The sequence below is a fragment of the Seriola dumerili genome, unplaced genomic scaffold (genome assembly GCF_002260705.1).
Source record: "Seriola dumerili isolate Sdu_G_001 unplaced genomic scaffold, Sdu_1.0 BDQW01000147.1, whole genome shotgun sequence".
Lineage (NCBI taxonomy): Eukaryota > Metazoa > Chordata > Actinopteri > Carangiformes > Carangidae > Seriola > Seriola dumerili.
This window is the reverse complement of record NW_019174402.1, coordinates 611,520-636,793: the sequence shown is the minus strand read 5'-3', so window position 1 is coordinate 636,793 and position 25,274 is coordinate 611,520. Positions and strand designations below refer to the sequence as shown.

General features: G+C 40.4%; 1 protein-coding gene across 1 annotated transcript in view; it reads right to left on the bottom strand.

The window, feature by feature from the left end:
• cpne2 (copine 2) overlaps nt 1–24,596 on the bottom strand; it is a 37,552-nt gene extending 12,956 nt beyond the window's left edge. Inside the window, exons 1-13 of the mRNA XM_022749868.1 lie at nt 24,520–24,596; nt 21,307–21,507; nt 15,722–15,901; nt 15,404–15,478; nt 14,997–15,068; nt 13,574–13,657; nt 13,256–13,345; nt 12,919–13,017; nt 11,030–11,116; nt 9,450–9,509; nt 2,061–2,194; nt 1,234–1,288; nt 720–771 (exon numbers count right to left, since the gene is read on the bottom strand). Coding sequence (XP_022605589.1) covers nt 720–771; nt 1,234–1,288; nt 2,061–2,194; nt 9,450–9,509; nt 11,030–11,116; nt 12,919–13,017; nt 13,256–13,345; nt 13,574–13,657; nt 14,997–15,068; nt 15,404–15,478; nt 15,722–15,901; nt 21,307–21,483 — 1,165 coding nt within the window. The 5' untranslated portion in view covers nt 21,484–21,507; nt 24,520–24,596. The remainder of the gene's footprint in view (nt 1–719; nt 772–1,233; nt 1,289–2,060; nt 2,195–9,449; nt 9,510–11,029; nt 11,117–12,918; nt 13,018–13,255; nt 13,346–13,573; nt 13,658–14,996; nt 15,069–15,403; nt 15,479–15,721; nt 15,902–21,306; nt 21,508–24,519) is intronic.
• Nucleotides 24,597–25,274: the final 678 nt, after the last annotated feature.

Genomic DNA, 25,274 nt, shown 5'->3' with positions numbered 1-25,274 from the left:
TTTAGCTCTGTCCCTGTTCATTGCCACAAAGTGACAATGATGTTGCAAAGTCTGAATGTTTATAGAGAAAATGGGACTGTTTTTCTGTCCTTTTAAATGAACTTAAATTCTGTTTCAGTCTTTCATGCAGTGGTGGCAACATTTTTTCTGTTGCAACACTAGTGTAATCATATTTTAACATGGGCCTATAATCCTTCAATACTATTGTAGACAAATAATGTTTTACATCTTCAAAGGGCAAGAAACAGCTTAGCAACTCCTATCTGTTCATGCAGCTTGCTGGAAGAAGATGTGGGTCCAAGCCACAAAGAAGACAACAACCTATGAGCAAAGATGAGCAACGGCGGTTTCAGCTGATGTTATTATGAGTGGAATAAAGGTGTTAACAGAAAACAAGTCAGCATGTTAGTGAGCGGGTTCTTCTTAATGGCTAGGTAAAAGTTTGTTTGTATTAACATCACAATTTTCTCTATTGGTTGCCTCGTCCCTTTTTTTTGTATAAATTACGTTATAATGTTAGTATCAGCTCATTCATCGTTATCACTTTTACAGTTTTAAATGTCTCATAAATCTAGTACCGGTCAGGCTGTACAGATCAGTACAATAAAATGAAAGTACAAAATCGATGCGTGGTATTAAAATGTGAAAATATTATCAATATCTCTACAGGTTGCAGCAGACTCATCGATGACGTCTGTAACTGCCGCACGTCGCCTCACCTGAACAGAAGGGGTTGGTGGGGTCAAAGTTGATGGCAAATTCGTGCGACACCTGAGGAGACAAAAAAGAGACAATACACGTGATGTTCATCGTTGACTACACTGTAAAATATTGTTGAGAAATACTGTCCATTTCTCCCACACCTTCTCCCTCCCACCCTCTCTCCATCTCACTGCGTACTGCTCTCTCTCCTTTGTCCTTTTCATCAGCTCAGTGCCATGGCAACACAGATGGGTTGACAGTTGCGTAATCATGTGAATATGCATGTATAATGCTTACAGTCCGTGTGTGTGAGTGTGAGTGTGTGTTAGTGTGTGTGTGTGAGTGTGTGAGTGTGTGTTTGTAAAATAATGTATGTATAACACAGGCTTGCTTTAACTGCAAGTTTTCATATGACACCACCCCCCTCTTTCTCTCTCTGTGTTGCACATACACACATACACACACACACACACACACACACACACACACCAACAACAACAACAATAACAGTAAGATCACCAACAAACATACCTTCCAGTCTGGTGGGAGTTGGGCTCCAAATCCCAGAGCAGGAAACATTTTGTCGCTGAGGAGGAAACCATGACAACAGATTGGAACGAAGTTAAACCTTTTTTTTTTTTTTTTTTCCATCCAAATTCAACAAGCTGGATTTAGACAGCAGAGGAAATCCTGTTACCTTGTCACAAAGACACACATTCAAAGACATGCTGCAGAGAAACAGGCAGAGAACTGGTAGAAAAATACAGTAGCATTGTAAAATGGCTTCTCACTAAGAGGACACAGAAATTCTGATGTATTGTCTTTTTTTTCTTTCTTTTTTTTCATGTTAAAGTTGTTGAGAGAGAAGAATCATCTAAAAAAAAAATGGCTTCAGTTTGTTTTCAGTGTCACAAACTGAGGCCTTTACTGTGGAAATCTTATTTCTAACATATAAACTAACGCAGTGTGCACCAGTGACGACAATGCTAAAGCTCTGCACAGTGCTGCCTGGGCAGGGGATGGGATTAAGATGGATTTTAAGAAAATTGATAAATCGGTTTAATTCTTTCTGCAAAGCCCACAATGATGTATGTGGAAATGACGGAGGGGAAACCATTTTCTTCTTCACTGTTACATTTTCAAAACTCCAGCAGTGACATATCTGAGCGTCATTTTGTTGTATGCAGAGACACTCCGGGACCAGCAGGTCAAAGATAGTCTTTGTCATGGGTCAGTCGTAATCGTAATTGTGATCACCTAAAAAAAAAACATTACAACATCAACTAACCTCATCAACCTTGTTCTAACTGATTAAAAATAATGTAACAACAACCAGGAAGGCTGCATTAGATACTCACGTATCATAGTCCTGTATGATTTGTCCCACAGCTAAGATGGCGGCGAGATACTCATTGCTGCCCAGCGGGTTGATGTAATGGAGGGAGGACGGCTCTCGAGGGTTCCCATTGGAGGCTGTGAAGTCGATACCGACCTGTGGAAATACAGAGAAGTGATACATTAGAGGTGAAATGAGAAACCTGCTGTGCGGTTAAAGTGTGTGTGCGTGTGTGTGTGTGTGAATGACATGGTGAATGTACGCAACAGCAGCAGCAAAAAAACAGGAATGGTTGAATCTCTTTTGACATAAATTGAAATTGAAGGAGCCCAGGTTTATTATTTCCCCTCTGTGCAACAGTTTACTCTGACAGGTATCCAGAAGGTGGAATGATTCATCTGCCATCTTTCAACACAAGGTGTGGGTTACAAAATGTTATCCAGTTCAACTCTAGTGTATATCATGTAAATGTGGGAAAGGAAATATATATAACGTTAGCTGCCAATCTGATATATGCCGCTCTCATTAATGCCTCAATCACTCGGCTGGGGCCCCTGACGGCTTAGGTTTGTTTCTCTATTAAAAGTGCAGTAACTAAGAAGATTATGTTAAACTGCAAAATACTTTCATTTTCTCAGAAGTCAATAAAAAGATAAAATGTCTGTTAAGCATGAAACACGATTCTCACACAGCTGATATTATCAATAAACGGACTGAAAACAAACACGGACAGTAGAAGGTTCCTTATTTGTTTCCAGTCAGACATGAGACGATGCGAGGTGAAGGTCTGAAGGGAAAAACCGAACAACTGGAGTCGCTGTTAGGTTTTGAAAACAGTGTCTGAGATTGGACATCTTGTTATCTCGGAGTAAGAGAGGAGCAACAGTCCAATTCTGAAATTACCTGCTACACTCCAACTTTGCACCACTCACCTCCTTGACAGCCAGTTGATATGATTTAGCGGATACTGCGATTCATTTCTGTAGCCCCACAATGCCCGTTGTTGCTTTTTGTAACACAAAATATTACAACCTTTAAGAAAAAGTTACAGCCTTGATAAAAAAAAAATGAACTCGGTCATTTGTCTACTAAACAACTTTTCTGATTCATCAAACAAATTAAAAACATTGCAGTTTCAAAATTTCAAAGATCCTAGAGAAAGTAATCATTCTGTTTTTTCTAAATTCTTGGGAAAAAAAAAAGGTTTTCATCTGAGGAAAAATTAAAAATACCATAGAGCAGCCGTGTTTGAAAAAAGAAAGAAAGGCAATGAAATCACACAGAGGCATATTTTTAACACGGATGACCAGAGGGTGACACTGCGAGAACATACTGTATATAAAAATATAAACTCTCTCTCTCCTACACACACACACACACACACACACACACACATTCACACACACATTCACACACTTTCAACATGTGTGCCCAAAACACAAAGGCGCACACACACGCAGAGACACACAGCCTAACATAATATGAGATTAAGAGTGACAAGCTTTTCCTCAGGCGCTGAAAAGCGGTTTGTGTGCTGACAAGAACCCGACCCAGAAACTCCGCCTCCCTGCGATCAGCTTAAAGATAGTCTAAACCATCTCTGTCTTTCTCTCTTTGTTTGCAGCCACTAGGGGTGTTTTAAAACAACAATGTTCTGGTTCAATATGGACAACAACTGAGGAAAGAGAAAATAGAGAGGCGGTAAGGGAGAAGAAAGCTGGTAGATGTGTGAGTACAATTGGACAAATGAGGTAAAGAATGGAAGGAGAGAGAGAGAGAGGGAGAGAGAGAGAGGACAGAGTATAAAGAGCAGCAGGAGCAGCAGGAGTGACGGACACAGAGATGCAGGGTGACAGAATTAGGCTGCTGCTCTGCATTTTGCACGTGTGTGTGCTTATGTGTTACTCCTGGAACGACGTATGTGTAAAAAAAAATAAAATAAATAAAATAAAAGACCCATATTGAAAATTAATCTTGGTTCAAGGTGCGAAGTGGACACATAATTCTTTCCTGTAATCACAGATAGTTTCTGGAAATGAAACATGATAGTATTAAGGGGTGATGTGTCTTTTGTAAATTGCAATAACACACAGACAAGTAAAGCTCAGTCAGTCACGGTACCTTCCTCCATCTTCAAACAGCAACTCTATCCTTTTGCCAAAGGAGACCTCTGCCATGTGTTTTTATAAACCTCCATGTGGTCTGTTTGCATTTGTTATGTACTATCCACACCTAACATAGAAGTCTAACAACATGAGCCCACTGGGCAAAGGGAGATCGCCCCTCTTTGAACTCAAGTCGCAGGAGATTAATTAAAGCACATTAAACCATCATGGCAGTGCTCCCCTCTCAGGGAATGCAAACATAAAAAACACAGGGTCCAGAAAGAGCCATCATTGCCTGTGTTACACCATCTACTCTTATAGAAATGATAGAAATGCTGCTTTTGCCGAATGAGAAGCAACACCGATAGAGATTTTATCTTCATATCCAGTTAGCTTTGGTTTTATAGTCCTCTCCAACACTCACAACAACCACGACTTCCTTTACCCAGAGGCAGCTTATATTGAATGAGACCCAAGATGCATTTTTCAGCTTGAGCATGGCCAAGTTATTTTAATAACAGGCGCTCAGCTTCGCACAGCACTCCCAGGCCTGGCTTCAGACAGCAGGCCCTCTGGTATCTCTCATGCAGGTGTATCATAGAGAGCACTGTAACAGATGTAGCTGCGATTTTATTCCTTTTTACAATTCTGTCTGACACTCACGTTTTTACAGTGTTTTATTACAATTAAATGGCCAAAGTGTAGACTTATATTAATACGTGTAAAACCTGTATCCATTTAAAATATGAATAGCTATGTAACTGTGTATTTGGAGGACAAAACTAATTTACACCGGATTTTTGTCACTAACCTCAAGATACATAACGATGCCCTGCATACATGCACGAATGTTTACACTGCTAGGGAAGAAATGACAGTATTTTCTATTGGTATATAGAAGTGACACTATTATGGCATTTTTCCTTCAGTGCCCTCTTCAGTGACAGACATTATTAGTTTGATGGCTGTAAATTTGATGTCAACGGGAGACAACATCATTCTGTTTCCAACTTATTCCTCGCCTCAAGCTATTGGTAATTGCTAACACACAAGTCGCCTAAACACAACATGACAAACACACAGTTTCAACAAGCAAGTGCACAGAGTGAAAATGAACAGGGGGCGACAGAGCAGCATCCCATTACTGTATGTTTCCAAGCAGCAATGTGGCAGGATGTCTGTGACTGCAGAAAATTAGAGGGATTCCACTACTGCCAAATTACTGTCAAATAATTGACATGCTGACATTTGCATTGGAGTTTTCTCAGCTGTGTCTTGTCAAGTATCAGCCAATTCTCACGCCAGGACCTCTCAGACTCATTTGCAGTTAAACAGCTAGAGAGATGGATGGAGGGAAGGTTGGATGGATGAGTGTGTTAAAGCTGCTGCTGTCCACTGCCAGACTTCTACAGTGAGAGAGTCTGTTTTTGCTTGAGATTTGCTCTCGTGTGTGTTTGTGTATATCTTTTGTGACAAGTTTTATTCAACATATAAGAGCCACTTTCCAGGCGGAAACTGAAAAAACAGCTCTGACTCTGAACTGATATCGTCTGCATCAATGTCTTGAGCAATGGAAACGCTCGTCTGCGCTCTCATTCATGAAAAGTTTGTTTTCTCCATGAATCTCTGCCGTGATTTTTAGTTCTCCTTAAAGACGAGGTCAGTCTTATGTGTCTCTCCCCTTTTGGTACAGATGGATTTAACAGTTTATACGCTGGACACTCGGCCCTACGATCAGCTCATCTTTCACTGTGCGTGATACATACGGCAGCTTCTGTACGTTTTCTATACCTCTTACACGCTGCTCTCCACTCACCAAAATCCCTTACAACCAGTTGTGCTCTACACAGCTCCGAATGATATCAAACACAAGATATGAATAACAGCATAATTCAGCTGAAATGAGTCCTTCACAAACAGCCCATCAGCAATAGCAGGCTGTCTCTTTGTGTTGGAGTGTGTAAGAGAGAAATGCTGCTCTCTCTCCTCCAGCTCCCACAGCCCCGAGACTTTCCCTTCCTGGAGATTAGGATTAGAGTCCATACTAAGTCTGATTGAACACCGCAGAACAGCCTCTTTTTGCATGCGTGTGTGCCTGTGCCGGTGTGTTTTTTTTTTTTTTTTTTTGTACAGGATTTTTGCTTTTCGCCGTATGTGCGTGTATATAAGATCCATGCATCTAAGTGGCAGCGCGTTTTGTGAGAAGACGATGTCATCGATGATTGAGTGTCTGTGTGAGATTATGTGTGCTTGAGCATGTCTAAATCAGGCAGGGAAGGTGCACGTTTTGGAGATATTGTGTGTGTGTGTGTGTGTGTGTGTGTGTATGTGTGTGTGTGAGCCAAAGTATGTGAGATAAAAATGTCTGTATGAAGAAGATACTGTGTTTGGATTTGTGTGTGCATGTGTTTGTCATGGTTTGGGAGTTTGCGTGTAAATCGGTCATACAAGCAGTGTGTAAGTGTGAAAGCAGACGAGAGAGTGTGTGAAGAGGATAATAAATGTTTGTGCTCACATGTGTGTATGTAAATGAGTTTGTAAGCAGGAGAGGAAGTATCTGTGTTAAGACAGTATTAGGTGTGTGTGTGTGTGTGTGTGTGTGTGTGCGCACCAGTGGAAGAACTGCAGGTCTGTGACAAAAGGCAAAAGATTAGGAGGGAGCAGTGAGGATTTAAGAGTTCCCATTCCGCCTTAAATTTGCTCTTCTCATCCCCAGTAGAACAAGCAAATGTTCCTATTGCAGTGCAACTCTGCTCATTACAAATAAGAAAGGCCTGCAGTGATGAAATGATTAAAATATTTACGTCCATTTTTCTTTGCAAATACAAATTGTGACATTTTTATTTTAACATATGCTGAATGCATTTTTTAGCAGCATCCTTACATGAGCACACTCGGCAGTGAAACATTTGCGCCACTGAGTGTTGCCCAACACGGGGGGGGGGGTCACATTTACCTCATTCATCCGAGAGAGAGCAGGCAGGAAGTAGAGTCCTAAGGGCTGAAAACATCAAAGCTCATCACTGCTGTTCAAATCAGACCTCCCCATTCTGGTTTTAACTGGTCATAAAGAGCTGACCACAGCGGACACGAGAGGAATTACCTTCTACTATTACAGCTGTTTTATCATCCAGTAACTACTAGGATCATCAAATATTCAGCAATTAAGTCGGATTTACTTTACAGCGTGTAGAGGGTTTTTAATTTCCTGAAAGTAAAAACACTCTTTACTGAGAATACCTCATGGTGAAAGACCATCATCTTCACTGACAATAAAACGACGTTAATACAGAGAAACATACATTACACCACTCTGCTCTCACGTTCCTAGAGATCATGTCTCTTCCCGGGTCAAACCACTACAAGCTGACCGATTTTTCCTCATGCAGATCACCATCTAATTGACATTTGTATTTGTATACATTTATTACATGAAGATAAAATAACACAAACTGCGCCTGCTCAAAGCCTGGTCTGCATGGTCAAGGTGAAAGCATTACACTCACGTACACACCTGCTGCTGTGAGAGAGCGGGGGGGGGGGGTAATTAAGCACCGTAAAGGTCCCCAAACTTGAGCAGAGCGGGAGGCAAAATAACTCACTGAACCACGGCGGTGAAGATTTCACATGGCGTCCAAGTGCGCACGGCAAGCTCACTTACACACACACACGCACACACGCACGCACGCACGCACACACACACACACACACACACACACACACAAACTGTTACTGGTTGTTAGCAGTTAAAGCTACGACAGTTTTTAATTTTTATTTCCATATGTATGAAAAGACCCAAAATGACTATCAACAGTCTCCGCTGTATTTTTCTCCCTCACTTATTCGTCATGGTGTAAACGTTGTCATCAACAGCACAAAGCGTCACTATGGCAACAATAACTACGCTCTTTGCATTAAAGCCTCATTTAAAACAATAAAATAAGGTGAAAATAACAGGCTGACAGTGAATGTTGTCATTGCTTGTGTTTGCATTTGTGCGTGCGTGTGTGTGTGTGTGTGTGTGTGCGCGCTCCCCAACAATGCCCTGAACTTAACACAGACTCTAGCTCACCTCCGCACCGCAGCTCTTCTACACTTGACTTTCATTTTTCCAGTTGATGATGTTGCGCGTTTGGCTCTTTGAGAATCCCACCTCTTGGATTGACTTAAAATTTCCTCACAGATGAATCATCAACACAAAAAAATGTGCCATGGTCAGAAATAAAAGAATAACTTGTTGGATAAATATTTTCTTTGGATTTCAAATCAGTAGTGGGACAGTTAAGCAACTACACAGCAGTGTCAATGGCATTACTAACTTTTTAATTTCAGAACTACCAATCAGAAAAAAAACACAGGTGTCTAATCTCAGAACATTACTTTAAGAAAAATGCAACAAAATCAGTTGTACAACATGTGTACCATGCAACATCTGGAGCTCCCACAGCAAGGAGTGTGGATATGCATATGTATAGTAGGCACAGTGTGTGTGTGTGTGTGTGTGTGTGTGTGTGTGTGTGTGTGTGTGTGTGTGTGTGTGTGTGTGTGTGTGCTATATGTGCTGTAAGTGCTTATTTTCTCAGTCTGTCTGTGGTTTCAGAATTTGTGTACATTAGTATGAGTGTTACGGTAACAGGGAGCCAGTCTGAATGGTTCTGAATTTATCAGCAGGGCAGTCGTAGTTGTTGGACACAAAACACCCAGGATAATAATAAAACTACTCAATGATTGAGTGTGTGTGTGTGTGTGTGTGTGTGTTTGTGTGTGTGTAATTGGCTACTATAAACAAGTTTTCCCTGCACTTAGCTACACACAAAGGTGCGACACCACCAGGGACACATGTGAGTTTCTCCTAACAAGATCCCAAAATAGATGATGACGCTTCTCTTTCTCTCTGACTTCCTATGCTTAGTCTCTATCTCTTTCTTTACTTGTTCTTTTTCTGTCCCTATATCTTAATCTCACACTAACATTATATCTAATTGATTTCTTGTATTCGCCTGTTTTTGCCTGTTCTCTTTCTGCCCTCCTGTCCTCACAAATCTAGTAAAGTACCCGCAATTCAACGCCTCACAATACCCCATTATGCCTCTCTACTCCACTCATTTTCTCCGGGTAACATCTTCTTGTCTCGTGCACTTTTCCTCTCTATATGTAAATGATCATCCAGCTGTAACCCCAGGAGATGAACATAGAAGATGTGAATATTTTCCATCCATTTTCAAGAGCAAAGCATGCGGAAACATGTATCTCATTATCACATCATTTCAGAGGCAGGAAAACAGGCATGTTAATATAATACTCACAGTAAACATCAGCTGGCATCCCCCCAGTATGTAATCCAGAAAGGTATAGTCCCTTGTAATCTGGAGACACAGGAGTCACAGGAAAAAGTAAGAAATCAAGGAAAAGAAGAGGATCTTTTGTGGAAAGGAGAGTCAGAGGGATCAGATCGATACTTTAGGTGAAGTGTTTAATCCAATTTATTTATTTTTTGATAAACTGATTCAAACAGCACAGACTTTGCAGTAAACAACACAACATCACAACAAAACTCTTTAAGTAAAATTTGTTTTAAAATGACAAAACAGCCTTCATTTTCGGATATAAGGTACCACCAATGGAGCACCAATTAATTATCTTGTTTGAACACAATTTCCACTCCAATTACAATGAATATTTAGCATGGATTTTACTGTCATTAGTCTAATCCCTGCCGGCAGCCAACAAATATAATTACTGTATTAGCAGTTTTGTGCATGCGCTGTATGTGCATGTGCATGTGTGTGTGTGTGTGTGTCTGTGTATGTCTGTGTACAAAGGCTTGTTCATGATTTTGCATCATGAAAAAAGGAAGAAGGAAAAGAATCAATTATGAAAGCTTGTCATCACACGCACGCAGCTTTAATGTCATTCCAATAGGCATCTAAAGACTCAGTGTTCCAGCTTAATGTGTCTTCTGTGGGGCTCCACGCTGCCACGCTAATTAGTTATTCAGAAGGAGTTATGAACGCCCAGTTAGAAGTGTGTCAGCTGATCAAAACCACAACGGTTTAATCAAATGTTTCACTGAGTCAAGTGTAAGACGGGTCATTATGAAGTGACATATCATGAGGAGAAACTGAATGACTTGGTTGATTTGTGAAGTTAGGTATTTCAGAATTTTAATGAATATAACTTTTTCAATTGTTATTTTAAATGAGAATTTACCTGGAACAGGTGCAAATTTTAAGCTATTTTAGCTTCTTTCTTTTTTTTCTTTATCTTACAGCGTGCACACAAATAGACTGATTAACGCCTGGGCCACACTGTTTACCTCACCTCTGTGACGGCAACCCGCGCTGAACTGCTGCTGCAGAGCTGCTACTGCCAGCCCGACCTGTCTACAGTGATTTTATTATGAAGAATTTTATAGAATTTGATCATGAATTCAATTTATACTGAGTTTAGGCAAAAAAATAAGAGAGAGAGAGAGAGAGAGAGCGTACTGTAATAACTCAACTGAGAAGAGCATGATCATTTGCTATGGAGCTTAATGTCCTAAGTTATCTCAAGGCAAATGCAAAGACTCAATGGGGAGAAATGAGATGTAAGAATTGATTTGATTTGAGATGTGGGAAACATGCTTTACCTAATGTGTCTAATGTGCCAAGCTAATTATAGAGACAGTGAGTAACAGTGATAGACTTACCATCAGGATTATTATCTACACAATCTGCCCCAAACAGTAATACCAGTGCTCATAATTTAGATGTAACCAAAGATTACAACCGTAAAGCGAACATGGATGCTGCTAAAAAGAACTGATTAGGCCAAAGCTCGCTCCATCCATCCATCCATCCATCCATCCATCCATCCATCCATCCATCCATCCATCCATCCTCACCTTACATGACTTGACAATGATGAATCCAGAGTTTTTGTAATTCTTCTTCTTCTTCTGCTTCTTTGGGTTGATGCAGTCGAACTCCACCTGAAGAGACAGAAAGACAGTAGGAGAGAAAAGAAAGATGCAAAGTATAAGTATCAAAAAAAAAGGGGAAATCAGGAAAAAAAGTTAAAAGGAGGGGAGGAAATGAGGAGAAAAGAAGAGATGACAGCTGAGCTGAAAAGAAGAGCTGGAAAGAAATGAACAGACGACTGAGAGACGTGACTTGGATCTGCATGTTTTCCACACGCCGCCTACAGTAACTTCAACTTGACAGTCGAACTCGGTGATTTATTATGACCAAATTATAGTGGTGTAACAATACTGTTTATTAAAAACAATGAATTATTTTCACATGATGAAGATGAAAGAAAAATGAAGATTAGGACAGTAAGTACACACATAAATACACAATTTAGATGGCCATATGTTTGATCAAAAGAGCCATTTAACACACACACACACACACACACACACACACACACACACACACTGCACAGACTCACATGCTTTAAGTCAGTTGGTGATTCATATGACAGGTAGCTCTAAATGCCTTGTCGTGTTACTAGGGCTCAGCTAAAGGCTGTTTTACATCTCAAAAGCACCTCTCATTTTCTCATCCTTCTTTTCACACACTCTGTCTCTCGCTCTCCATCCCCCATCTCTCCATCCTGCCTCTGTCTTTTTTTGTTTTGCTTGTTATTTTGTGTTACCCCTAACATCATTACCACACATGAAGAGACTCTGTGGGAGAACAAGTCATGAGGTTGCCTTGGCACACGTGCACACGCAGTTTTCACAAATGAACACACACACAGATGCACATGCAAGCACACGCAGAGCTGCTAATGAATAAACTGTGGTCTGATCCCTGCATCTTTATATCTTTAGCAGACCAGAAATATAGAAGTGAAAAGAATAAATCTCAATACTATTTAGTCACTGGGTGCTTAGACTTCAGGACCAATTCGTCCTCAGAGACCATAATGTGTAAAAAAATGCATCGATGCAAATCTGTGTATTATTATTCCAGCTTCATTGTTGAATGCATTTAAACTGCAAATTAGCCAGTATGGGGTAGAGTGTGTGGCCAATTCAGCATAGCTAAAACAGATAAAATAAAGCTGCGTCGCACTGGCTGATGACGGAGCATGATTCTCAGTTATTTTGTGCAAGATCAGATTCATGCTGTTCAGATTTTTTAAAGGAATTTCAAAATCACAATATTACCTCCTGTTCCAAAATAATTCAGCAGCTTAGGTGCAGCATAAAAAACTGGATGATGTAAAGAATTTAAATGAAATTCAAATCATCTACAACCACATTAGCAGCTCGGTGAGGCTGTAATGCTCATTATACACCAGAAAAGAAAGACAACTTTGATATTCATTGATCTAAACATAGATACTCGTGATCATCACCACTAGTTGGGGAACATTTCAAAGTTTGGCCTGATGATGTATGTAAATCAGAATGGTTTATGTTGGTTTATGCTGATGCCACCCTCAAGCTAGAATGTTAACATACATGTAAACATATTCATACCGTGTGAACATGTGATGTTGAGCATGTAACATTTAGACTGTTAGCTTACTAGCTTGTGTACATTTAGCATGCTGGAATAATATATTTAGTATGTGTGTGTTATGTGCATGTTGTGTCAAAGTAGAGTCGGGGCTGATGGGAACTGAGTTATTAGCTGTCTTTGATGGTACACGTATAATGCGACACATCACTGAAAACTCAGAAAAGTCAAATGTTTCACAGGGTAAAAAAAAACAGTCGGACAACTGGAAATGTTCAGCTCTAAGCTGTCCTCATTTACAATAATATCAAACATGTTTTACCTCCACTGAGTTCTGGGCTTCACTCATCTTGGAAACTGTAGTTTGAAACTCTCCAATGAAGTCGTGGCCTCCATCATTATCATAGTCATAACACAGAACCTGTCATTGAGGAGAACACATCACATCATACTATCATCTTCTCCATGATGTGGTTAGCTTCTACAGCTTCCTTTTTGAAACTCAAGTGGCTATTACTCTCGTATTTTCGATAAAAATAACTTATGCTAAGCTAACCATCTCCTGTCCTTTCTATCATCAGTCTGTAACATCTGATAAAGAAGAAATTGAAAACCACGCCAGTTTTCAAACAGAGGAAATGCGAGCTCTAATCACTAACCTTGATGTTTCTATCCACATCTCCATTGCAGAGAGAAATGAGAGGCACGGTAAAAGGTTTCCATGATGGGTCGAGAGTGTTCTTTATGACCTGAAATCACAGACACAGAAATAGGTAAGTTATCATTAAATTAATCAGCAGCAGATATATGATGCAGTTGTAGCCACAGTAGAATTATGTAAGTATCAGTAATTTGCCTTCTACACACACACACACACACACACACACACACACACACACACACACACACACACACACACACACACACACACACACAGTGTCCGCTGAAGGTACTTTTAATCCCCACCCATGACTCACCTCTGTCCTGTGCACCAGCATCCATTTACCGTCGTCTCCCTGTTTGTGAAACTCCAGGTAGGGATCTGACTTCCCAAAGAAGTCCTGCACGGAACAGAGTTTGTTGTGAAGTCTTTTTTTTGGGGGGTAATTCTTGTTTTATCCTCATTTCTCCTCTCAGCAGCCAAACTGCAATATTTGTATCACCATTTGATCACTGTACTGATACTTAATTATAATCTAGTGGCATAAAAATCTCTATTAATTATTGGTGTCATGCTGCTAACCTGTGCCCTCTAGACAGTAGGTTGCACATTGGCCACATCACACACTAGTACCTCCAATTCTATTGTGTTATTCCCTCAAATCCATGAAACAGAGCGGTTGTTCTAGTTGTGTGTAAAGGCTGATTATCACTGCACCACTCTTTGTTTCATTGTCATTAGCCTCTGTAGCTAAGTTGTGAACAGGTCTGAGCAATAGAGCAAATGGGCTTTTGGATGCTAGCCACATGCTAACAATTAATTATCTTTGGTCACTGGAGTTATTTCAGTATGCATTCTGACATAATTTACATGTTTAAGAAATAACTACATGTTTGTCAGACATACTTTCAAGTTTATTTAGTGACTAATCAGTTTGCTATATTTCAATTTCTCTTACCAAATGTTTATGGTATATGCTCCACTCCATATTACTTCCTGTTTGAAGTGTCCAGACTCTTGCTAAGTTTCCTTATGTTCTTTTTGACCATTTTATATTCATATTTGTAGTTTTTTTTTATTTTTTATTTTTTATAACATCAGCAAAACCAACATGAACAGTTCTTTTTTTATCGGGTGTAAAATGCAAATAAACTATACACAAGGTGAAGATTATTCCTGCCTCCATGTGTCTTTCCTCCACCTTCCTTCCTCTCGGCCAATCCTTACAAACGTTTTTATTAAAACATACCCTGGGCCCCTGCAATGGCTGTGATTTTGTGTGTATCCTGGTGGTTTAACCAGAGGGTGCACAGCCTTGACACCTTAGCATTAGTTCAAATAACAATTCAAGCTGTGCTGCTGTCATTCTTCCCCTCACAATATACCAGCAGCTACTTCATAGGTCCAAGTTTGAAAATAAAACGTTTAAAAATAAGACCAGATCTTACATGGATTTCATTTCCAACTATCTGTGCACCTGACAGCCCATTAGTTGGCGGACAAAGGTGAAGAGTGTGAAAACATTTACTGTAAATGTTGTCTGTGTGGGCTTAGCTTGTGTGTCCTAAAGTAGTATGTAATGCTCGAATGTACTCTGAGTGAGTTTGTGAGTGTGTGTGTGTGTGTGTGTGTGTGTGTGTGTGTGTGTGTGTGTGTGTGTGTGTGTGTGTGTGAGTGAGAGTGTGTGTGTGTGTGTTTGCATCCTGAGTGTGTGTGTGCATGTGGGTCTAACTGCCTACCTTCTTATCCAGTTTACGCCCACTCAGGGTCAAAGTGATGATTCTGTTGTCAGACAGCTCCTGAGCTGTTATCTAAAATAACATTTACAGCACAATATTAGCTGCAACAAAAATGCTGGTAACTATTAACGTTCACATCAACATCAGCAGGAACAACAACAACAACAACAACAACAACAACAACAGTTATCAAATACAGTAACAGCGCATCAGCCTCAGTAACATCTTCCCTGACATCATCATCATCAGCCATTGCGACCATGCCATTATAGTAAACAACAGCAACTGCATCCACACGGCCAGCAACGGAAACCTTTGACGTACAGCGTGCATTAAGTGAGTCAACAGGAGAGACAGAAAGAGAGGAAGATCAGGATATATACCTGGAAAAAAGCACTGATGCTTACCGTAATGGATCCTTTGCCAGCTGGCTTCCCATTGGCTAAGATCAACGGTCTGTGAAGTTTCTTATTGGACACAATCTAGCAAAATATAGAAATAACAAAAATATGGGTATGGACTACAGGATATCTTTATTTTAACACATTCGACTCTAAAAGATAGTCTGAACCCAATTACCTGAGTCAGCTCACTCTAGGTCAATTCATTAGTTGGCCAGAGTCTACACTGACTCATTCTCTTGAACTATACCTCCTGTGGCGACTCCGTCATCCTATTTAATACAGAACAAACTTTGGACTTTGGAAGCAGAAATCGTTCCATACCACTCCCAGCGTACAAATGAATTCTCCCAGGAAGTCGTGTTCGTAGAGCTGCGTGGCGCACTTGTCTTCGTCGAACATGGCAAAGCGAAGCTTCTGGATCTCCTCAAAGTGGTAGTCCACCTGAAACTTCACTCCAAACACCGGATTCAAGTTGTTCACAGCTGTTTCAGTGCGGCTCAGCTAAACGACAAAAAACACAGAGAGACATAGATGTTTAAAACAAAAAGTGTAATTCAAGTGGACTGTGACTGTACTTGTGTATCCAGTGGAATAGTAAGGTCTTACAGGAAGAGTTAGTTTTACATTTTAAATTTTTTAACATCCACCATGTTGATGGGGACTGTGGATAAGAATTAGCCATTTAACTAAATCTGATAAGTTTACATCCAACTATGTATTCACTAATAAGAGGGACTTGGAAGTTTCCTGGGACACACTAAGGCTATTTCCTTGACTGGGTTTGTTTGGTATCTTGGTGTCCCAAGTGTGGCCTAGTCGGAGGAGAGGAGCAGTGGATGGTGAGCGATACCAATCCAGTGGTGCACTGTGATCTTGGTGCCAACAAATGAAATGTTTTATAGAATAAGTAAAATACTTTAATCTCATGATGAAAGTAAGAGAATACACAAACTCACCGTGAACGTCTCTTATCTTAACCCTCTTCCCTGGTGGGTTCAGCTTTGAGGTATTACAAGTGCTGAGTTCTCATGGCCCCAAAAAAATAGCCTGAACTGCGCACAGACAGATTAGTGTGTGGGTGTCTGTAAGAGCAGTGTGAGAGCCATGTTATTTTCTCTGGGTCTTCTAAACCAGGTGGTTGGATGACTAACACTCACTGGCTGTGCTACTCTCCACCCTGACTCACCCAGGACACACTGCATAGTGTGTTTGTCCACCATTAGACAAGGTCAGTATATGTCTGCCCTGTCACCTCTTCTGAATCGGTGGCCGTATAATGTCAACACCCTGGGACTGAATTACTTGTGTAAAGATCTGAGCTAATCACTCAGACTTTGAGTACTTTACATAGCATATTAGAATTAGAGAAAAGAAACTATACACTATCCTGCTAAATTAGATTAGCGTTGTGTTGTTTTCTGCCTCCCGCTTTGGCTGTAAAACCTGACTGGTGTTTATACTCTTCTTACTGGGAGCTGTGATGTTCAGATGTTTATGTCCCCACTGGATTAATTAATAATCAGGTCCAGGTGATTCCCTGACTTTTCACCCAACAGGATCATCAGGTTCTGATTTAATTCATTTTCATGATCGAGTACCTTAAAAAGGAATGACATTCCCATCAGCCTCAGCTGATTGGTAAATAGCAGACTATTGGTATTTCATGCTAATTAGCAAATGTAGCTAAGATGGTTAACAAGACAAACATTATAACATTATATATATTTTAAGCTAATGACAATATTAACATGCAATGCAAATATTAGCGATTTACCATTTCATCTTTATTTTCATGCATTAACATTTAATTTTACACCTAGACTGTTTGTACTGTGTCACAGTGAAAATATATATCACTCTGTCCTGATTAATGTGTCTCAATGTAGCTGCTGATCTCCACTGTTGTCTGACATCATTCAGTCTTTTCATTTTGAGTATAGTATTAAATAACTATAAATTTAAGGAACCTTCATAAAATGTACTTTTTACGTGTCATTATGAACACTTCTATTCAAAATATCTTAAATTTCTCTGATCCCTGTAGATATTGTTATGATTAAAGAGTTGGGGAGAGGTACTTCCGAGGGAAAGGGGTTTAACTTTAGCCTGCTAACGGCGCCTACAGCACTTACCCATCTGCCTGACTCATGGGAAGAGAGCACAAGAGAGTAGCTGCACTTTGTGGCTTAAAAACTGATATTATCGGGGCATCGTGAAAGCCTGGCGGGCTGAAGTGCATGTCTCACTTTTTTGTCACTGTGGATTTTAACCTGGTTCACTGGGCTATGGAAATGAATCAGACCCTTGTGGCACTTTTTATCTTCTATTTTTATCCGTACATGTTTACTATCAGATAAACGAGACCGAGAAGAAACCAACAAAACAGACTCACTCCAAAAGGTTTTTGTCCTCTGTGGTACAAACAGTGCAATAACAACAATACGTTAAAATTCACATCTATAAAAGATATTTTATTAATTTTCCTCAAAGAGAGCAGAAGTGAACGCTGATCCTGCAGAGTTCACCCTGATGATTCTGGATGTCAGATGGTTTTTCTGCATCAAATTAAAATATAGTCATACGTGACTTTTAGGGTCAGTTTCTTTTAACAAACGATGACCTTTGACTGAAGAAGCAACATGATGAAGTGGTGTAACTGCTTTGTGTCGATTGGTGTAACCAGCATTTTTCATACATACATGGTAATGTACAGGAAAATTAATGTGGAATAAAATGTAATCATCTACTCCAGTGTAATAGCATTTTTTATTCATTTTTTTTTACATCATTTGTTATTTGAAATATCTAATATTTCTCTTTTTTTGTGGTTACACCATTTCACATTTTCAGGTGCTTTCAATTTTACCTTTTATAAAAAAACAAAAAAAGGAAAAAAAACCAGATGAACTCGACATAGGTACATTTCAACAAACCTGCTCCATTCTTTTTAAAGGATTTTTGAATTTCTCATCTTGCCAACGCCTGTTTGTCACTGTGTTGAGATTTACAGAAGGAGTTTGGAGTTTGGAGAGAAAACATCAAAGGATTTAGAAAACAGTCCAACCAGCCTGCTAACTGGGAGCCAAGTCATCGGAACAACTGAGATCCATATTAAAGTAGGCCTATCATGTTCTTTAAAGTCTTTCACCACCAGTTTTGGTTGCTATCATATTTTTCCCATCATGGTTTCCTTCGTTCACCGCTTTCCTTCATCTTCACTTCTTTTTCTGTCTGTCGCTCATTCACATTCTCACCTCTAGTGTTTCTCCTATTCTTCTACATTCGCTCTTTCTCTTGCTAATTTTCTCCTCACCCTCTCTCTTTCCCTCCACCCTCTGTCTCATCTCCCTTTCTCGCACCTCCTCGCTCTCACATTCTTACCCTCTCTTACCCTCTCTCTCTCTCTCTCTCTCTCTCTCTCTCTCTTTCCCCCTGATGGACCCAGCTGCTTCTCACACCTCTATCTCACAAGACAGACGAAGATAGACAGGAAGTGAGCCAGAGAGAGAGATGGGAAGACGGGTGACAGGAATGAGAAAGACAATCGGAGAAAGAAGGAGAGAGAAAACAAAGCTAACAGGAGGGGATTTGAGAAAGTGAGAAAGCTGCGAGTGTGAGAGAAACAGCGAGCGGTGGATAATATCCAAGAAAAGGTTTGAGCCTCATTTCGCCTCCTGCATCGTTCCTTCACTCCAGGAGCAGCATTAAGCTTTTGTTTCCTTTCCCATTGCCATAGTAACCATTGGAAATTTCACATCAGAACTGCATGCCCTGCTGACCGACAGCTAGCTACAACCAGAGGCACTCGCCTACACACACACACACACACACACACAGGCGCACATGCACACACATACACAAAAGCCAGCTTGCCCTGTTGACCAGCTGTTCGCTACAGAAAAGCCTTGAGGCAGCAACCTACACACACACACACCAAAACTTCACCAGTTTCCTCTTCAGCATCTTCAACCTAGAGCTCATGTTTTTTCTCTTCCTACACCATAAAATGATATCATACCTTCACATCATACGTAGCTCATGGAATCCGAGCAAGAAGCTTCAAACAAGAAACAGAACACAAAGTTTAACGTGCCTGAACTCAACTTACCAGCTGATGTCTGTGTGTATATATATCTATAGGCATCATTTAAATAATGTTTTCTGTTTGGTGTTCCTCAGAAATCCTGGTTTTGATCTTCTTCTCTTTGATTACAGCTTATACAGTCTCAGTGTATTGTATTATTTTTTCTATCCAATGCTCTGTTTACTTCCACCTCACATTCTGTCCATGATTACAAAGTCATTGAAGAGGGAAATTATGCTCTAGCTGGTGGTCAGTTTAACTTGTGAGTTTTCTAGCTTACCTCATTATTAACGGGACAAAAAAGTAGATCCAAGTGGATCCAATAATTGCAGCAATTCCATTGGAATTAATCGATTTCACCCCAAAATTTCAACCATTTTAAATCCTGGTGTGACCACGCCTTTAACCTACATGTGTTTTAGCTGAGGAAGGAAACACCTGGGAGGAGGCCAAGCTGACATGACACAGGTGTTTTCACTTACTGTGTTTGAGAAGACCTCTGCTCAGGTTGAGGGTGGGCGGAGCTAATACGCTGGAAACTATATCACTGGACTCCGTGTGGAAAAAAGGATGGTGTAATTAGTCCTGCCCTAACAGGTGCGCTTTCATTTGCTCGCTCCGGTCCGCCATTTACTGTAATCGCCAGTTTCGACTTTTAAATACCATTCATGGCAACATCCAAGTCATATTTACAACTGGGCACCTCACATCAGCCAAAGTCTATAATTTGAGGTCATTAAACCCAACTTTAATTGATAGAGCTATGTTGTCAGTGTACATGTTTTTAACTCTCATGACCAACTGTTTGAAAACAACAAAACACCTTTATCTTTAGAAAATGTTCATTCCCATAAACAGTCTGATCTGTTTCTTAATGAATCTACATTTATTTCCAACCTACGCAACCCAAATACAACTTCCTTTACAAAAGCAAGCAACAGGTATGATGGGAAATGTGGTTTTACTTTAGTGAACAAAGTCATATGCAGTACCTCTAAAATGACAGACTGCCATAGACTGATAATTTTATTTAATTGTTCATTTCAACTTTTTCCAGTATTCCTCATGAGCTGCAATGCCATGTTTACCACATACTGTTTTACTAGTCATTACAATTCAACACCAGTAATGCATAAATTAAACAGCAGCTGAAACTTCTATCTGTGTATTTTGCCCAATCAAAGATTATAAGTGATAAGACAAACTTGACAGACTCTAAATGAACTTCTGTCCCCAGTAAGAGCAGCACTAGTGGAACCTTCTATTATTCATTTCAAGCTCCAATAGCGTCTTTAACTGGTTCTAGACTAACTTTGGACCAACAGTGACAAATATTACAATGTCCCATTGAGCTCAGTACTCCAGGGTGCATGCCAGATGGTCACGACATCATGAGTTTGGATCTGGCTCACAACATATACAGCCTGCAAAGTAACATAGACAACAGACAAAATCCTCTTATCTTTTTCTTTGCTTTTCTTTGCTGGAGGACCCAGCATGGCGAATGTGACCTTGGAAGCACTTCTAAAACTTATTCAAATCTTCCATCCTCCCTTCAGTCTTCTCTTTATTTCTGCTTCACTTTTATCCTCTTCTCTCCACCTCTCTCCCCTTGACACATAGACTGGAGAAGCTTGACTCCGTATGATCCCAACACTAAATACAACATCTCTATGTTTGGCTTTTTCTCCTCAATCTGCCATTTTCATCCATCACTGATTTCTCCCCATCTTCAACCTGTTTTATGAAGACAAAACATGCCTCCTCTTTACTCCTCCTCCACCTCAGTTTTTCTTTGAACCAATCATCCCGCCATCCTTACCTCCACCCAGTTTCCTTCCACTTCATGGAAGAGGACACAGAAGGGGTCCGACTTGGAGGCTACATCTCGGTCCAGCAGGCTGGCTGCTGTGACGGACAGCTCCACCCGAGTGACGCAATGCTGAGGTCCGACACTGCGCGTCTGGCCCTCGGTGGCTGAGCCTAGAGTGTAGGCCATGGTCTGAGGTCACAACTTATCAGCCTGGAAGAAAATAAATACAGAGAAATAAGTGGAAATAACTTTCAGTTTCATACACGCCCACACACCATCCCACACTGGCGGTTTCTTGGTTGACCATGACTGCCCCATGAAATCTTAAATAGTATAAAACTTTGGACATTTGGACAACAGATCAGTGTTCCTTAGAGAAAGATATGGTTTTGATAATAAGTAATAAAGCCAACAGGTGTTCCTTAATGCAAATATGATACAGCCATGCTAGCAACTCTGTGAGAGGGTGTATAGTGGTTCTTTGAACTAGATCACGACGCTAAAATGTGAATGTTTTGCAGGTACAATGTTCACCATAGTAACCATCTTCACACAAAGTACAACAGCCATTGTTATGTCTATAAAACATCCTAAAACAGTAGGAAGTGTCCTTCACTGTGTCCTAGAGCACATGGTGACATCATTAAATGACTTGTTTTGAGTGACCATCAGTCCAAAACCAACCAACCATCAAATGTGAGTAGTTGAAACATTTCTCTCAGAACCAAAAATAGCAACCTGATAACGTCGCTAGAGGAAAACTCAGCGGATCAGGTCAGTAGGATGTCATTTGGGAACCATTAATGTCTCCAATGTTGGTGGAGGAGCTCAATGAAAGCTCACGGGATCTCCAAAATCAGTAAACTTCATCTGATGGGGACCATAAATGTCTGTACCAAATTTCGTGGCAATCCATTAAATGTCTTTTACACGCACCATCAACAGTAGCCAGGCCGCTAACATGGCTAAGAACCACAAAACGAAAACACATTACATAAAGCAGGACATAAATCAAACATTAAAGATGACCAATGAACAAATACACAAATACATTGACATAATATAATTTGATGAGATTAAGATGAAAGGTTCAATCTCTGTGAAATTAACAAAAGCAGGACATAAATCAAACATTAACGGGCTGCCGTCCAGGAGAACATATAGTTACATGCTGGAGTTCTTACATAACTCTAACGCTTCACAGGTGCAAGTGTGTGCAATGTGTGTCTTGCATCGACAGCCGACAACATCATAAATTACTGGAAACATCACCACAGAAAGAAAATAAGATTCTAGCAACACACTGGGGTGTATGCATCTGTTGCTAGGGAGAATGTGCATTTGTCTAAAGAAAAGAGGCGGAGGAAGACTATCATAAAATAATGTTGCACAAGAGACTGACATTTGTTGAATTTGGATAGTAACATTGCTTTTCTTTTTAGCATTACAGTGTATGTATAACAAAAAATAAGGGGAGAAAAATGCACAAGTAAGAAGAAAAAATCAATAAATCACAGCTACAATACACCACCTGTGGTTTTACAGCCCTCAGCAAACTAATAACTCTCGTTTGGCTAGAAATAACCACGGAGTAAAAATTAAAAACAGATGTAAACACACACGCATGATGTGAGGCTTCGGCCATGCCAGGTGGCCCTGGTGTAGGTCATGGCTGCCCTCCAGCATATAAAACATCATGAAGAAACACACACACACACACACACACAGCCCTGAGCCCAGATCAGAGCCATTGCAGAACCTCCAAAATGGTGAAGCGTCAGGCAAGGAGTGGAAAAGAAATAAACAAATAAACAGGACAGCACCTTGTGTCCACAAAGGTGGTTTTGTTCTGAGAGCAGCATGCTAAAACGATGCTGTCTGTTGCTAAGATACTAATGTGTCATAACCAGCGTGCGCCTCCCGTTCTGCTCCTGTGATGTCACACTGGTAGTGGTGATGTACTGAAAAAGCCAGTGCAATATTTTCATTCATTTACTCAGCCATTCATAGGCGGTGAAAGGCTTGTTTTGACTGGCTGAAATACTTTTACTCATTCATTCATCGTCATTTACTCCTGTATTTACTGATTACATTAACAATGCCGGTTCGTCAAGGAGCTGGTTTCAGTGAAATTAACTCAGCCTTCAGCAGAGGTTTGAATGATGGTTAAACTGCTAATTAAGACATGATGAGGGATCCTAAAATTAAAAAAGCAGTGCAGAGTAAATTAATAAATAAATACAGTGAATGAATGAATGAATGAATGAAGTGATTGGGGCAGATGTTAAAGCAGGATATCATGGAGAATTTGTCAAGACTGATAATCAGAGTAACACAAACAAGGGGCGTTACCCAACTTTGACACTGCAGGTCAGAAAAACATAATTTGGATATCTTCCAGTGTTAATCCAAAAGCTGCTGTACCATATACACTGGGAACTGCAGCTGTAAACTGCAGTAAATAATAATAGACATGCTATTAGGACCATATCACCTCCCTGTCATCTGCCACACTCCTGTGTAAAAGAGTGCAGCTGCACTACAGTGGATGTTTGAGTGCATTTATATGTAAGCTTGTACTATACAGCAGGCTATATCAGGATGATACAAAAACCAACCAGACAACAGCAGCTTTGTCCATGTCTGTGGTTTCACTGATCCTGGTGAAGATGTTCACACAGTCACACTGCACATCCACACCTGAGTCACCTCTCTGCAGGAGGGCAGAGCAGGGAAACCTAACAGAGAGGGCAGGTTAAGTGTGACTGACTGACGAGACAAGCAGCATGGAAGCTGTTTTCTCCGTGTTAATAGCAGAGTGAACTCTGCACACAGTCATTAAGTCTGATTACATGTCCTGTCTGCCACATTCGCGCTTAAGTGGCTAATAGAAATGAAGCGCAGACTGTAAACAGCAATCATATAGAGCATTGTCAACTTCACATGAAATAAATCAAAACAGTAAAACAGCAACTCTCTCTTTCATGCACATACACGATATTCAACCTGCAAGCAAGGTGTTCTGCAAAATGTTACATCCTTCCTTATTCCGCATCTAAGCTCTCTAACCAGCGCACTGATCACATTTTGGCTGTACTTTCATTTTACCAGCTGAGCGCGTCCTAGCAGTCCCTCAGCATCCTCCTGACAGCCCCCTGCACACACCGGCTACCTGTTAAATCTTCTACAACGACAAAACGTGAAAACTAATGCCACACTCACCTCAGCGAATGACGTCCAACTTCTCCGCCGCTCTTCAGTTGACAGTTTCTTTAATTACCGCGCACAGTCAGGAGTAAAAATATTAATAACAAACACCGAAGACACTTTTTTTTTTTTTTTTTTTATAAAAGAGAAAAAACTGAAGTTGCCGTGGCCATTTTTATCCCGAGTATCCTGGAAGGCGCAACAGTGTGTGAACGTAAATCATCCTCGTAGCCCGCAATATGTTGTGCCAAGCGCCTCTGACGGACAAAGCTGAGTCAAGCTACCAGGATTAGCTTCAGACCGGAAGTACGGAGAGTTCACGTACAAAATAAAAGCGTCACTGTCAAAGCAGAGGGAGACTGTTTCCGTCCTAAGTGTTTTATTCATTTATTTTTGAAGCATGATGACGTATTGCTTTTGTTACGTTGCTAAACTTGATTATTATATATTTGTGTGGCCGACTTATCTCATGGACACATTTGATTAGTGTAACAATATCTGCTATCAACCTTTTATCTTTTACTGTGGAAAACGTATAGTTCCTCTGGCACTCTCTTGTGGTTAATACAGGTAGAACACACTTTTCAGCACATTGCAGCCACATTACTAGTGCTGCAACGAAACACACACAATGACTGTACTGAAGTCCAATTCTGAGGTACTTGTACTTTAGTATTGTATTTTTTTTTTTTTTTTTTGCTACTTTACATATTCATCCCTCTACTCCGCTCATTTCCTGAGAATATTGTAGGCCTCTTTACTCCACTACA